Source organism: Eurypyga helias, unplaced genomic scaffold, assembly GCF_000690775.1.
Source record: "Eurypyga helias isolate BGI_N326 unplaced genomic scaffold, ASM69077v1 scaffold2183, whole genome shotgun sequence".
NCBI lineage: Eukaryota > Metazoa > Chordata > Aves > Eurypygiformes > Eurypygidae > Eurypyga > Eurypyga helias.
The window spans coordinates 16203-32620 of record NW_010242895.1 but is presented as its reverse complement, the minus strand read 5'-3'; the positions used below and the strand labels follow the sequence as shown (position 1 = coordinate 32620).

General features: G+C 39.7%; 1 protein-coding gene across 1 annotated transcript in view; it reads right to left on the bottom strand.

Moving 5' to 3' along the window:
• LOC104507795 (collagen alpha-4(VI) chain-like) overlaps nucleotides 1–16418 on the bottom strand; it is a gene marked incomplete at its 5' end in the record, with an annotated part of 31258 nt that overhangs the window by 1038 nt on the left and 13802 nt on the right. The window contains 11 exons of the mRNA XM_010149197.1: nucleotides 47–718; nucleotides 1788–1878; nucleotides 4459–4946; nucleotides 5637–5673; nucleotides 6544–6579; nucleotides 8427–8489; nucleotides 9006–9041; nucleotides 11042–11092; nucleotides 11525–11587; nucleotides 13176–13238; nucleotides 14516–14578. Coding sequence (XP_010147499.1) covers nucleotides 47–718; nucleotides 1788–1878; nucleotides 4459–4946; nucleotides 5637–5673; nucleotides 6544–6579; nucleotides 8427–8489; nucleotides 9006–9041; nucleotides 11042–11092; nucleotides 11525–11587; nucleotides 13176–13238; nucleotides 14516–14578 — 1663 coding nt within the window. The remainder of the gene's footprint in view (nucleotides 1–46; nucleotides 719–1787; nucleotides 1879–4458; nucleotides 4947–5636; nucleotides 5674–6543; nucleotides 6580–8426; nucleotides 8490–9005; nucleotides 9042–11041; nucleotides 11093–11524; nucleotides 11588–13175; nucleotides 13239–14515; nucleotides 14579–16418) is intronic.

Here is a 16418-nt window from a genome sequence, read left to right as displayed (position 1 = left end):
CTCTTTCTTTCCATAACTTAAGCAAAAACCACTGCACGCTACTTACGCTGTAGAAGATTTAGAAATGCCCGGCTAAACCTCTGGGCATACACCATCTCCGACGCAGAAACCCTGCCCAGTGTCAGTAAGTGCTGGTCTGTGGGGGAGCTCGACAGCTCCATCAGCTGATTGTCACTCACATCATTGCCAAGCGCAAGAGTGAACAAGGTGAATCCTTGGCACTTGGCTCCAAGTGAAATCTCTCTCAGCTTCTCTCTGTCCCACGTACTTGTTTTGCTTCCAACTACTGTAAATATGACCCTGTGTTTTCTTTGTCTGGGGGCTTTAAAGAATACATTTTCAACCGTCCACTGTAGGGCAGAAGCGATGGCTGATGGCCCTTCCAGTTGGTGGACAGACTCTTGGATATGCTTCTTCATCAGATCTTTATTGCTGTATGTGACTAGATCAAACTCCAAGGCCACAGGGGTCTGGTTTCTGTCAGGCAGGAAGCCTCTGGGAGCCTGCTGCACCAGTGCCACCCTGATGCCTCCATACGATTCGTTTGGCAATGAGGAAACAACAAACTGATCTAGCATGTTGCTCACAAAATCTTTGGCTCTCTGAAACTCTTCACCGCTGATGCTGCGGGAGCTGTCCATGATGTAAGTGATATCCATGTCCATCAGAACAGGGGGAGAAAAGGGCACTTCGCAGTTGGCACTTGGTTTGCATTTATCTAGAGAGAAAGATCAAGTAGGCAGCTATTTAGTAATACAACAAAAGCAAAAGTTTAGGGGCAGGGGGAAATCACACAGTCCTGTTCATCTATTTTATTTTTCTTACATTTTCATTAAAAAAAAAAAAAATTGGGCAACTTGAAATCTTGTCATTCTAGTAAGGAACAACAGATGAGGGTATGATATCATGGAAAATTATTCAGGCATGATGGCAAAAAGTGTTCATAAAGTAAAACTTATGAGTTTCCTTGAGAAATTGTCTTCTGTCAAAAACTAAATATTGTAAAGGACACTGGAACAAACTGTTTTTCATCTCAGTCTACTGTTCAGCATTCTGAAATATCATTTAGTAGCTTCTCCTCCCTCACAATGTAGAATTTACAGTAAATGAGCCTGGTTTCCCAGAATCATAATGCTATTGTAAATGCATTTCCATTAAAACAGAAAATACCAAACAATAATGCATTTCACATGGCTGAGACAGCAACTAATTAAACAGCTTTTGTGGTTTTGATATTCTTACCATTCAGTGGAGGGGAAATTCAAATTGAAAATTCTCAACAGAGGTAATCTATAATCAAGGAATGATCTGGCATGGAGGGCAAGAAGGCCCAGTTGCAGAAGGAGTTAAACTGGCTGGAAGCAGAAATGCCAGAGAGAGAACTACTCCCTGTAAGGGAGTGAAGTTTCCCTTCCTGATGATAAGAAACAGCCAAGGCATTGTCTTGTAGCCATCCTGGGATTTGAGCAATCAGGGGCCACCTTCGGGCAGCAGAGCTGGGCCAAGGCACCCCATGCAACCACGCACGGGATTGGTGTTGGTGCAAAAGTACATAAGGAAGTAGCTCTTAACACATCTTTGCAGATTCCTTGTAAAACCACTTATGGCAGTAGGACTCTGCCCAGTGCATTGTTCCTTACATTATTTTTTTAATATTTAAGCACAAATGTGTTTAACGGGTACCCAAAAAATTCCCCAACACCACACTGCAAACTAAAATCAATAGGATTTGTTTTTGAAAGGGTAAAACGACCAATACAACAGCTGGAATTTGTAAAATGCCTTACCAAAGCAAAGTGTACAATATGTGACATTCTCCAAACTTTCATCCTGTTGTCTTTCCCATACAAATAATTGAAAGCTTCTAGTATCATCAATCTGTGTTTTAAAGCAGACACAAAAGCACCATTAAAAGATATACGTGAAATACAGGTGCTTTCTCTTTGTGCTGAATACTCAATGTCATTGCTATTTCTCTGTTAAAACTGATACTAAACCTAGCTTGGCGGTTTCACTGCTGTTTTGATATTGAACGGGAACACGCAAGACTTCTTCAGTTGCCATTCTGGAGCGTTTTAATTGCCCTGGACCATTACAAGGAAACGGCTTTGTGTCTAAAGGTTTAACTCCATGCTGTGCCATACAGAGATTGCCAGGTTAGTGTAGCCGCTAATGACAATTAATTGGTGTTAGCATAGCTTATTAGCTAAGAGTATTGCAGTAAGACAGTCATGGTAGATTATTCAAAGCTAGCTTGGATATTTCTGCATGGTGTTGAACTTTGGTCCTCTGTTCACATTCATTTTATATGTCATCCTGCTCTTCCTGGGTCCCAGATTAGGTAGGGACTCAACATTTATTCTCTGTTTGTATGCATGTGGCTACCCAGGTCTTGACTGGGGTGACTGTGTGCTACTATAACACAAATGAGGGGGAAAAATGAGTCACTGTGGGATGGCAATTGAATGCAAATAAAAGAAAATCCTCATGATTTAAATTAATATATCAAGTGCTTTTCTATAAAGGTCAATATTCTCCCTTTGACAATGCAGAGCACTATGTTCTGGCCTGAAAAATACTTTCTTTTTAAAAAATGGGGAGACAAACTTATAGGCATGAATGGAAATCTCAGCACAGGTAAAAAATACTAAGCCTTTTAATTTTTTTTTTCTCCCCCCTCCCCGCCCCAGCGAAGGGCTATCACTTTTTTCTTTTCTTAGTAGGGTGCTACAGAGAAAGGGCAGGATATCCTATCTCAGCTCTTTCTGGGACAAAGAGAAATCCTCCACAGTGAAGATGTTTTCTTGGCAGAGAAAATTCTAGCATTTGAACAACCTACGGGTTGCCTGTGATCAGCTGAAGAAAGACAATCTTCTCCCGTAGACGATCTGACAACAGAAATGCTTCAGGAATCCTGAAGAAGTTTCAATAACATCCTATAATTTCACTGTCCACCAACCTTATCCAAACATGATTCAAGGAAAAAAACATTTACTTGTGGGCTAAGGTAAAGAAAAATGGTTGTAAAATATCATAATATTGCAGGAAATTAAACATGGATAAGCTAAAATGGTGAGGAAAGAAATAATGACTTCTTTGCATTAAACTTCTTTTTGTGTGTTACACATGCACAACACAAAACAATTAACTTCTGATTAATCTGTGAAGAATGTTATAAACAGGCCTCTTCAAAAGAATTACAATTCACAATGACTGTTTAAGTGATCCTGAAACTGAGGCTCCTAAAGCCAACTAGCTGAAGGCAGTATCTGTGGCTACAGGCTGGTGGGATCATGACAATTAAACCACCTCTCAACTGCAAGGGCAGAAGCCCACCTGAAAGAAAAAGGGAGGTTGTATTTTCTTTGGGGGGTGGGGGTGGTGGTAATGGTTGCTATTCCATCGCTGTAACCAGAAAGGAGAACTGGGCAGTGAATTTTTTTGTCTTTCCTCCCACACTAGGCAGAGTGTTTAAAACTTTTCTACTCTGAAAACTCATTTAGGGAAAATTGGCACCTTTGTAAATACCAGATGTTGTCATATGTATATGGATTTGTAATCTGCTTGTAATAAGTAAACAAAATACTGATGCTTGCTCCTGTTTATCCTGTGGAGAAAGTCAGAGAATAAACTATGAGCTTCCTTCTCATATGCCAGCAGAATTTTTTCATTCTGCTAAATTAACATTCAGCCAGACAAATATGTGAATTGACCAAGAGATATGAGGCTGCATGAGAAGAAATGTAATACAAATATTAAAGGGCTAATTTAGATGCTACTAGAGCAGAAATTAGACTCTAAGTTTGGCACTTTCTGACATATGTAAGTAAACAATTTCCTTTTATAAAGATAATCCTGAAGAAAGAACAGCTGGAAGGAAATTTATTTCAAAAAAGTTAAAACTGAGGATGGATGATACAAAAATAAATAGAAAAGAGAGAACATGGAAGCCCTATTATGAAACTTTAAAGAAACTTCAAATTGTTTTCCTTTGTTATAAGCAAAATGGATTGCTTATTTTTGTTTACTATCTTTTCATATTAAGTCATATTTTAAACCAAAAGTTGCTAATTTTCTCCTGTACTAATGGCAATACAGCTATCAAAAGGGGCTCTGCTTAATTTCTTTTGAAAAAAACCCAACTGATGTTCTTGAAGTCTTCTACTACTACTTTTTTTAGAAACTAGGGCCACAGTTTCTCAATTAAATGGTTAGTACCTGTCACAACTTCAGATGAGAAATGGCATAAGGTACTCAAGTGAAATTAACACAATGTTATTGAAATTCTGTGATTTGGCTGAAAAGGACAAGTCATAAATAATTAATGTGCAGAAAGAGGTGAGATGGTGATCATTATGGTCAAATGCATCAGTGTTTCTTTATTAAAATAATAACCTATACTAGCAGATGCTAAGCAGATGGATGACTGACTCAATTTTCTACAGTCTGTCTACTTACGGAGAAGGCACGTCTGACATTTGGCACTTCACTGAAGGCGATAACCACTGGAGTGATATCCAAGGCACTCAACTCAAGTACAGCTGTGCTGATGGCAACATCATTCTGTGATGGGCCGTTGGCAAAAAACAGGGCAACTTTTCTTGTGAGGATGCCCTGACGAACACGCTTGAAGACGTTTCTTGCAACAAATCTCATGGCGGCCCCAATATTACGTCTTCCAGTGGATCTCTCTAGTGGTATTCTCTGGACTGCTTGTAGCAGGAGGTTGCTCTTTTGGAATTCTGAGAATCGGATGAGATAGCGCGTATTGGTATTGAAGGAAACAACGGAGACGCGGGCGCCAGTTGGGCAATTGCTTTCACTGATCTTAATGGTCTTCAGCAAAAAGGTAACAATGTTCCTCATTCTTTCGAATGCGGCTGGTGTCACATCGTCAGACATGTCAAAGGCAAACACCAGTTCAGTTGGATAAACTGGGCATGTGTCTGTATATTGAAATAAAAAAAGCTGTGTGAGAACCTCTCCGCAACTCAAGCACTGTTAGTTTTTCCTTCAAGTCTATAAGACAATGGACATGCAGAGGCCAGATGGGCTTACCTGATGAGCAAGCTGGAATGAAGAGGTGGAGAGCAAATAAATTATTTTGGACTCACATTCATTAAAATAGCGACATATTCACTTGCTTTCACTAAAAAGCCTGATACAGCTCAGACAACTGACAGAATCTGTCAGTGAGAGGCAACACTCCTCTTCCACAATAAAATATTCAAAATAGTGCAGTTTTACTGGATGGGAAGTAAAGAAATTGTGCTGGGTTCTGAGGAGCATATAAGTCAGAGAGAATGACTCTGGAGGACAGGTGATATACAAATATTGTCTTCTCTCAGAGAATTTCCCCAAGGGGATTGGCACAATGCCAAAGAATTAATTTAATCTTAAATGAGGACAAGAGACATTTGTTACAGTTTTTGAAATTAAAAGGTAGGACAAGTGAGCAAAAATTGTAAGCCTCTTTCATAGACCTGCTGAAAACCCCTCACAGTTAACAATACCAGTCACCATCAAACTGAACCCAAATACAAACTACCAGACTGCAGGGTGTCCAACGGAGGCTATTCCATTTAAGAAGAGTGACTAGGTGGAATCAGGGATAAAAGAAGATGCTCCCTACTTACGGCAGCTTTTTCGTGTAAAATTCACAAGTTCACAAGCCTGCAGGAGCAAAACAAAAAGGTAATTAATGGCAAATCCCAGACCATTCCAGACTGGGAATCTTGCTATTGGTTTGAGCTGAAGGTCATATTTCAGCTCTTGAACTAGATCCTACGACAGTAAATCCAGAATCACACATTCCAATTCCTTTCTATTTCAAATAGTACCGGGGCTCTGCCCTTGCTGCAGAAACTAAGGGTTTTCTTTAGACATGCTCTCCTGGCATTAATTGGGTTTTGGAGTATTGAACAACCATTTATGCATTTTCTATTTTGTGTAATAATCTGATCTAAAAGATCACCAGGCAATGGCACTTCATAGGAGAATGGGCATTTCAGTAGTGACTGACATAGGAAGAGAGAGGTCCACAAAGGAGAGGACCCCCTTTGGACACAGACACACTTGCAGTAGTAGTGTCTGCAGGGAGTTGTCCACGCAAGGGTTACATGTAGCCTTTACTCTAAAGTGTTCATTTTACATGGGATTAGTATTCTGAAGAAATCCTGCCCTGCTATTCCCAGTGAAAACAGCTATTGCTGAGGAAATGTCTTCCTTTACAAGAGGGCGAGAAATAACCCTAAACCTGAGCTGGTGTGTAAACTGATGTGAATGAAGAAACAGATAAAGGAATACTAATGATCCAACAGTTTGTAAAAGTTTGGGCATGGAGTTAATCCATATGCATAACCATCCCTCAATCCTTGATTATTTGCAAAACAGAGGCACCCACTGCATACTGACAAGTATTTGAAAAGGATATGGTTTTCTAAGAGCTAATTGTGTTCATTGCAGTCAGTGCTTATAAATGGAAGAATACAAAAAACTGTTAGTTCCGTGCAGTGTGCAGTTAGCTGTAAGGTAATTACCTACCTCCATTAAAATGGTGCCCATTGGTCCCTTGGCACCCTGAAACAAATTAAACACAGGTCCAGAAAATCAGACCCTGATGACATATTTACATCTATGATTCTGTGGCCCAAAGAGAATGCAGGCATACAGTGTTCCCCTGATAGCCATTTGTGAATCTGAAATATGAGGAGACATCAGTTCCCAACAGAGTTGCAGATAACTTCTCAGTTCATTTTCCTTTCTGGTTTTATAAATGTTCAGTTCTTGTTGCTCTTGAGGCCCAGTATAATTTAGAATTGGATTTCCTTTCTCATCAGCAATTTCTGTGCTGTGGTTCGGTTAACTGCACCTTACATCTTTTTCAGCCTCTGATGTGTGATAAGCTTACCCCCTCCTCTTGCAGGGTACAATCCCCACGCATCACGACTGCTCAACCAGTCCAGCTAGTTTTGGCTACTCTGCAGCCTTCTTGGTAGCTCTGGGCAAATGCCAGGATTCCAAGTATCTTTTTTCAAAATAAAAGTATTGTTTAATCTTCATAAAAGGAATAAAATACAGGGGGAATCTTTTTTCAAGGCATCTTGAAAGTTTTCCTGTGTGCGATTCAGACTACTGAAAATTTTCACTTACCCGCAGGGGGCTGCAGTGAGATACACGAAAAGAGTTGGAACTCCACATCCCACAACCTTTACCTTAGTCTCTTTCTACTATAACATTACAGTAAGTCATATACTTTCCTATGTCCCCCAAATTACAACCCCATCTCCATTTGTTGCTTCCCTTTCCAATTAACCTTTCATTCCCCATCTACTACCTGAGCTACCTTCCTCAACTCTGCTGCCTTGCTGCTAGCACTGCTACTACAATAATCCCAACAAGCCCATACGTCCCAAGCTCCACTCTCACTTCTACACCTGAAGAGGAGATCTTGAGCTTGAAAACTCTCTGAAGGCTTCTCAGACCATGGATTGGCAAGGTCAACAGCCATGTGGCTCACCAGCACACAAGGTTGGCCTGTCTTTAACGTTGTGTGAGCAGTCAAGCAGCAGGGAGGGCAGTGCATTCCAGCTGGCACTCTCAACCATCCTTGAGCCCAGCATCATAAGAGAAAGTGGGCCAGGTACATTCATTGGCCAGCACAGGGTAATAGTAATAAGAAAAATATTTTCTAAGTTGCATGTATCCCATGGGCCATGTTGTACAGGTAAAGATACTGTTAGCAATAATGTTCTGCATTTAAACTAAAAGACTAATCTTAAGAAAGTTTAACAAGAACATAATTAACAGTAGGGATTGTTTCTGGTCACCATAGAGTTGATTTGTAGCACTGCTGCAAGATGAAGACAGACACATACAGGGGGTTTCCTAACTGCCTACAGTGTTAGTCCAAAATCCTACTGAAATCCAGGATCCTCTCCCCGGCTTAGGTAGAGTATAAAGCTTTGTTGTATTAAATCCAGATCACAAACACTGGAAAAGTACATCAAGACATCTACCTGTATATAAGGATTAACAGGTTACAACCGGTTTAAGCTTTAACTAAGTGCCTGTATTTGCCAGTCTTAAACAGCTTTTCTTTTTAAATGAAAAAATACATTGGCTTTCAGCAGAACAATCCAGTTCTACATTTTAGCACTCTCCTCTTTTTTAATTGGATATCTATTCAGCGTAAAGACAATACCAGATATTGTGGAAGAAATTCTGCCCTGCATTGTACCACTGCAGTTCCATTTCCAACAGCAGGTGCTCTTGTGCATACATACTCACAGGCAAGACGTAATTCTAGACAACTGCCTGGCTGATTAAGCATAGTTTACCGGAAGAAACATTAGGAAATATTCCATTAATTTAACAGCAAGTTTAAGAGCAATCTAAGGTGATTTTTTAAAATAAAAATATATTACCATAGGTCCTGATGGCCCTTGTTCCCCTGGATCTCCCAGGGAACCTGGTGTGCCAGCATTACCCTAAAACCAGAAATACAAGTTTTATTCTTTACAATTGCACACACAGGCGCAGAATTGCAGCAGAGAAAAACCTCTGTAACTGTATCATGAGTTGGAGCCTGCATTTACATAAAGATAGAATACTACCCCTAAAAATTATTAGCAATTAATATCTCTAAAGACTTAGACCTGCATTCTCTCAAGACCTCTTCCCCAGGATATGGCAATAGGATAAGAGTGTGGGAACAATTTCACAAACTTCTGGTGACAAAACACTTAAGTAAAGCCATTATAGAACTCTTCACAGATTTATCATTCTTACTCTTCTGCCCCTAACTCCTTTGGGTCCTTCAGCTCCTGGAATTCCAGGGTCTCCATCTTCTCCCTGAAATTTAATGAAATCCACAAGGAATCCATTTGGAATCCTAGGAATCCATTAGGAAAGGAGAAGACAGATAGAAAGACAGATAACCACTTCCAAACAAGAATAATGTAAAACAAGAAATAAAGAAAGCGATCATGCCCATTTAATTATACCTCTGGACCAGGATATCCTATGAATCCAGATTCTCCCTACCAAAAGAAAGGAGAAAGACTTCATAAGAATCCAGAACTTTGTGATGTGCTTATTGTTAAATGTCTTTAAACCAAATCCAATTTCAAATTATTCTTAGCATTCCACCCCATTCAAGTTAACAGTGGCTACTACTCTGGTCTCAAACGACACCATTTTAGGTTAACACTTTGTTCATCTAAAGGAAGAGCATCTAAAAGATTTCCAACAGTTTCTGAATTTTCAAGAGTATTCCATTTCTCAAGTAAGTGTTTTACCAAAATCTATTTAAGCTTCCTAGTAACATACATTGAAATTCATGTTTGGCGATCATAAATAAAGTGTAACACTCAGAACTGCGTGTTTGAAGGCAGTTTCAAAATGTTGTACCCTCCATACTAAACAGTGAAACAATAGCATTTTGTTGGCATATTAGAACTCACCTCATTAATTGTTTTCAATTACTTCAGTTTTCCGTGTGTTTTTTACTTATAATATGAAAAATATGAGAACCCTCACAAGAACCATCAGGAATGAAGTGTATCTTTCCTAGACATTAGAGCAACTCTCAGAATTCACACTACTTACATATGTCCTTGTTTTAAGAGTTCTTGCCCATGAAAGTGGAGGTGCTTGTCAAACATCATACGATTTGTCCTACAATTTCTAGAAAATTACATGCACGCAGGCCCCAGATTACACCTATGAGAGGGTAATGTGACTGTGAACCTGTATAATTAATAGCAACCTTAAATAAAACATATACTAAAGGCTGTTCTCCTACACTAAAGGCTGTTCTCTTAGATATCAAGGGAAACTAACTTCTTCGGGATCAGTATTCTGGGGTGAATTGATTTTTCATTTGTTTTTATTAATTGCTTTAATTCAGGCCCTGCCAAACCTTGGGCAGACACATCAGTGTGTAAGAAGGGCTTTTAAGTCGACCCGTTAAAACAATGGATAATGACAAGAAGATTTAGGAGAAACCCTTTTCCCCCCTCATTTCTTGTAACAAGGATGTTCCCTGAAATGAACAAGTGGGAGATTCCAAGACATTGAAAGAACTAGTCTTGCACATGGCATGTGTAACTTGTGAAACTGTCCCATCAAATGAGATTGTTGGGCTAAGAAGGTAAGAAAAGAAATGGGAGAGTAAGAAGCATCAGGAGTCATTTTAATAAAAGGCAGTTTCAGAAAAAGGAGCTTATCAGTTGGGTGAGGCTCCTGGGAAGCCTTTCATATCTTTTCTGCAGCTTCTGCAGCACCCCGCTTGTCCCACAGAAAGAGAAAGTTAAACAGATGGGCCTCCTGTGAGATCACTGGGTCACTGCTGTTTCACAAACAACAGGAAAGGACAAGTATTGTGACACTGCACAAACTCTGCAGTGCAGCTGTTCCAGCATCCTGACAATTTTGCTCACAGACTGACACACTGGTGCCACGATTTTAACCACACTGTTTCTGTGTACTTTTTATTTTAGCTGGATTCTTGTACTTTTTTAGAGAAGTAGGAATTTCACTGCTCTTTTTTTCAGGGCTGTGAAGAGAACGATAAGAATCTCTAAATAGCAATCCAGAGGTTAATCTTCAAATCTTATTGACCATAGGAGCACAAGAAAGAATATTTCATATTAGAAGAGTGAGAGTGTCACCCTCACCTTGGTAGTCAAGGAATCCCTCCTCTTGAAGAAGAAAAGTTAAAAGAGTCCAAGGTGGCTGACCCACCAATACCTGCCAACAGGAGTGGCTAGTCAAGCAGGCTGAAGTGGAGAGAAGGCACTCTGCACTCCAAAAAGTACAATCCTCCATATCCATATACACACATATAGTGGTTCTCCAAAGAATATCCTACTGCAGAATTTCTCAGAAGGATGGTTGTGGGGACGCTGAGCCTCTTACAGAACCTCAGAAGCATACTGTGACCATGTCTTCCATTTCTTTTGAATCAAATATGGATGGTCATGTTTGATTTGACACTGCAGAATGGCAACTGTGAGACATCCTGACTCTAAGCACTCACCTTTGCTCCTTTGCTTCCTTCAGGACCATAGGCATCTCTGCCATCCATGCCCTGCATAGGTTGAATATATCATGAGTTAGCTTTTAATAGCAGATTAGATTCACATCCAATTCTATTTTGGAATAAAGACTTCCCATTACAATGAGGTGTTCAGGTTGTTAAGACTGAGAAAGCAGGGCAAGATATCACAACACAGTCTAAAAAAAGTAGGAAATGGTGGCAAAGTCTGTAGAGAGAAAACAAGGATTAAAGCCACAGTTCCTCTTCACTGTGTGCCCTCCAGCATATCCTCTCTCTCCTACAGAACCTGAGGGGAAAGATATTCTCTCTATCCCACAAGGAATCTGATATCCATAAGGAAACTGAGAATGAAATGTGAAATGATTTTAAAAGTATCAAACAGAGAAAATAGAATGAACTGTACTGATTCAGATGGATGGGTAATAAACTACAGGGGCCCTGAATTAGGGCAAAAAGACTCACAGGCATGCCTCTCTGTCCAGCTGGTCCCACTGGGCCCTTCTCTCCGGGGTCACCAGGTTCACCCTGTTATAATCAAACCATAAAAGGCATTAGTTTGGTTAATTCTGAACAATTCTTCTTTCTGAAATGTAAACTTGTCTGCTAGACTGGAATGCGTGTACACATTTTAGAGATTACTTGATGCCAGTCGAAAGCATTCCATTACAGACCATGTTTCATGGAAGGTTCCTTGGGTTGGGGAACTAGAAGGTACTTGGCATATCAGAATATGCTGAGCATTCATGCAGCTAAACTCCAAAAACCTTCATTCAATACAACTCCCATCGTTATACGGAATTACCAGTTAAAAGAGTGTTTTGTAGAATAAAGTTCTATTAATGTTAGCAGGACATCCTGGAATTCTACCAGCCTGAAGCATCTGTTAATAAGCAGACAATATTTCTCAGGCAGGCCATCTGCACTGTGCTTAGTCCTCCTGCGAGTTTTCTTCTCTTCAGTTCCCTTTTTGGTTTTCAATTTCTTAAGGAGCTTTCTTCTAACAAGAACCCCAAAATTAAGCAGCACAAAACAGACTGAGAAAATGGAATATACAATGTTTTAAATCCATATGTTTCTTCCCAATTTTTGTCACTGTTCTATCCAGTAGTTTCACCCAGTATTTTCACCTAGTGACTCTTCTCATAGTAGCATTTCGACATCAGGTCATTATCAGTGACCCGATACCTCTCTGTCACTGAATGTTATAATAGATTCCACATAATAACCCTTTAAAGAGGTGGAAAGGCTTAGCTAACTGGTATTATTTATGCCTTTTAGATCCCAAGAAGTGAGAAAATCTAAAATGAGTTCGTTTTATTTGATAAACTAAGTCTCCCACATCAATGCACAATAATGAAAGTAAGGGATAACATTTAATATAAGTGAACCATAATGTGGACCACCTATAAGACTTTAACTTCATGTTGATTCAGTTCTTCAACACATTCATTCCTGTATAATAGACACTATAACAGTCAAGGTTCCTTAAACTGGTTAGGAATCTTTAAGAAACAAAGGATAAAATAAGCAGCTATGCTTCACTGAACGAGGAAGTTCAGATTGGACATTAGGAGAAGGTTCTTCACTGAGAGGGTTGTTGGTCACTGGAACATGCCCCACAGGGGAGTGGAGGTGGCACCAAGACTATCAGTTAACAGAGCTCTTAGTCATATGGTTTAGTTTTAGGCAGTCCTGTGAGAAGCAGGAAGGTGGACTGAATAATCCTTACGGGTGCCTTCCAACTTGAGATATTCTATGATTAACTGGTACATATTGTCAATGGATTGAACAGATACAGGAACCATAAAACAAGCTCAAAGGTCAGCACTGCCATATCTCTACTGCATTTTGTGAGAAGCCAGGCCCCACAGGGAACCATGACCACAACAGCAATTAGAACAGCAGACATGGCAACACTACTTCTTAATATAGCTCTGATAACCTGTAAGATTACCTTGAACACATCACTTGCCTTCCCACACAATCTAAAAATATCTATAAAGTTTAACATTCTTTACAAGTTCCACAGGAACAACACAAGTGCTACTTCATGCTTCTTCCTCCAGATTCTTGAACAAATGATGATGCAAATAGGTCCATTAAAAATCTTTACCTTTGCTCCCCTTGCACCTAACTTCCCAACAGAGCCAGGTGAACCTGGGGCCCCCAGACTAGCCTGTAATCAGAAATATCAGTTAAAAGGTGCACAATGAAGATTCAAGAGCTCACTGCATGGAAGAATTCATTGCCACTTGAAATTATTCTAGAATCAGGATAAAGATTAGTACATTAACAAGCTTTTGAGGACCACAGTGAGAGTTACTGGTCAAGCTACCATCCAGTTATTGCCTGTTTTCTGTAAAACAGCTTCAAAAATGTTATTAAGCATGACATGAATGTTAGCTTCTATCTACACAGATACCTAGCAAATATATGCATATGTGCACTACCAATATGAATATATATATACACAGACATACAATGTGTGTGTAAGCAGGAGCATCATTACATGGCTGAAGCAGATGCCCTAGTCTAACGGAGTAGGAGGTTCCAGTCCTGAGTTACAGTGGTGTAATTCCAAAGTAAGAACCCCCAAAATCAACGGCATCACCCAAATGAGAAGATCAGCAGGCAGTGATCAACAGTTACAGCTCCATCATACCCCAGCATTAAATCTCACAGGCCATGCTTTAATGAAACCACTGACCATTATCGAACCTTGCCCTCAACCACACCACTGTACGCATGTATTTATACATGCTGCAAGCCATGCTGCTAGTCCTGACACTATAGAACTGAGAGAGGAAGCTACAGCTAAGGCTTTTCATTGCAATCATGCAAAAGCTTGGTAACACTCAAGTTCGCTTCCTATTCACTCACCCCAATCATCTTCAAGGCTGTTATTTTATCATATGAGACTGCAAAATCAGTTTCCTTAAGTACTAGACTGAAAAATCCTCAGTTTCTTCTTCTATAATTTTTTTTCAAAACTCTTTATAATAACAACACTGAGAAGGATGCAGGAATACATCATTTAAAGCTAACCAGAGAGCCTGGCATGCCTTGTGGTCCTGGAGGTCCTCTGATCCCTTGTAGTCCTCTTGGGCCCTGATGTAAATAAGCCAACAAAACCAAAGTCAGTTCAATGTGGATAGTCTTTTAATGAAGAAAAGATCACTGCAATGACCAGAATCCAAGTGCCTGTTTCACAAGCCTTAATGCACAGGTGAAACTTCGGGTTGTTTGGCTGTAAGGATTCACCTGTGTGAAGCAGCTGAGATTTGCCACATTTAATTCCTCAGGGTTACAGAGAAGATTTTCCAGGGGAGAATCTTACTCATAATATTCATTAATTGAGGTAAACAAAGCATTCCAAAAGAAAAACACAAGATCAAGACTCACAACTCATCTCCATAGGTAACATAAAAACAGCTCAGAAGTTCTTTTAGCTACCTGTGGGCCTGGAAGACCGGAGTTTCCTGGGTAACCTGTTTCACCCAGATCTCCTTGCTCACCCTGCCAGAACAAAGATAACAAAAAAGCAACCAAATCAAACCAAACCAATTAACACCTGTCACCTGTACCTCAACAGATAATTTCATATCTGCACAGAGTATCAGTTCATAGAATGTTTTTCAATGCTTCCAAGCAGCTTCAAATTTCTGTTGAAGAAAACTCAGTTAAAAAGCAAAAGAGTTGAGTAGCTTTGTTGTTGTTGTTGTTTAGGGTGTGTGATGAATGTAAGAGCCGCAGCACAAGAGGTCAGTTCCGTCCGCTTTGCATTTTACACCACGGTCTCAGCAATATTTCTGTATTACCCTGGCCCTTGTCCACTGCAGAGACCATGAGAAGTCACAAAGCCAGGGCCACACGGGCAGATCCCCTCCACTCTTATCCATGGAGAACTATGATTTCACAATTCATGCTAGAATTAGATGTCTTTATACTCCCCATCTTTCACTCTGGCTACTCAGTGAGGCAAGTCAAATTTTGCTTGGTGGTGGAAAAAAATCCAAAACTTCCAGCTCCATCTACATAAAGTTGTCATTTAAGGATGAGTCAGTTCAACTGACATCCATAGGAAATATTTACTGTCTGCTGGACTCAGTAAAATGGTGATAATTAGCACCAGAATTTTCCAGGCCTTGCAGATCTCCTTTCACTGGAGAAATTGTAAATATTTCTCTGAAGATTCTCAGAAACAGATAGTTCTGGAAAGAATCCCCTGAGAAAAACTGCATTCAAGAGACTGTACTTCCATTCTCCACCATATGAATTTCATATGAATGAAATGAAAGATAATAGCAAAAAGACCCCAAAGCAAACAAACAAACAAAGCATTTGAGCAAGCTTATTTGTAGCCAGCGTAACAATACTGTAATGCAGGACATCAGTTTCTACACTGATAACAGGCTTGTAAAAAAAAAAAAAAAAAGATTTCCACAAAAATCACTTTGACTGCAGTGAAAATGGACACATTTCTTAGGCACACTACTAGAATCCAAAACCTATAGAAAGTTTCAGCTACTTAAACTAACTTTTAATCAAAGCCAGAAGTGTTTTTGTTTTCTTTTTTCTTTCCACCTTTTCCTTTTCCCTCTCTTTCATGCCTTCCTGTAGTTTATTCTTCTTTCCATCTTCACTGTTTTCGTTTCTATGACAAACACCTCTCTGAGGTCACACCACACCTTCTGTTCCTCCTGCCCACTGACCACTTCTGACTGTTAAGAATGGCCAGCTGAGCTGCTTTATTCTTTATAAATCATTTCAAGAAGTTAGCCTTCCTTTTATCACAAAAAGTCTGAATCTTCTCACTGCCTAGAATTTAACCTGCACTAATGCACTCTTGAATACAGCTGCTTTTAGATTTGCTTTGATAACTATTTTGTAATTTATACCCTGGGACAAACAGGCTTTCTTTTCCAAGAACATTACCTAAAAACCTTAATTTAAGAGAATGGCAGTGATGTCTTTACCAATTACATCTCAGGAAAGTTTCCTTCCATTGTGGCTCCATGGAGTACAGGGGTAGGAAAACCAGGACTATCAGCTGAACAATGACATGAGAGAATTTACCACCAGAGGATTTTTTTGGAATGTTCAGTCAGCATGCACTGGGGTTGACCTATTCCTTACATCTTATACAAGCATTCAAACAACACAATATTCTTTGATATGTGCTTGGGAAATTAAATTGTTTTCAAAATCTTGATTCTTTCATATGCTTTGAGCCAATTTGCAGAGCTGCAGTTAGCACTGTTATGTTTATGTTGTAGTAAAGTATCATTTGGAACTGGTCTTAACTTTTTCTCTGATGCATATGCGCATCATGCATACGTGTACATGCAGCAAAGGA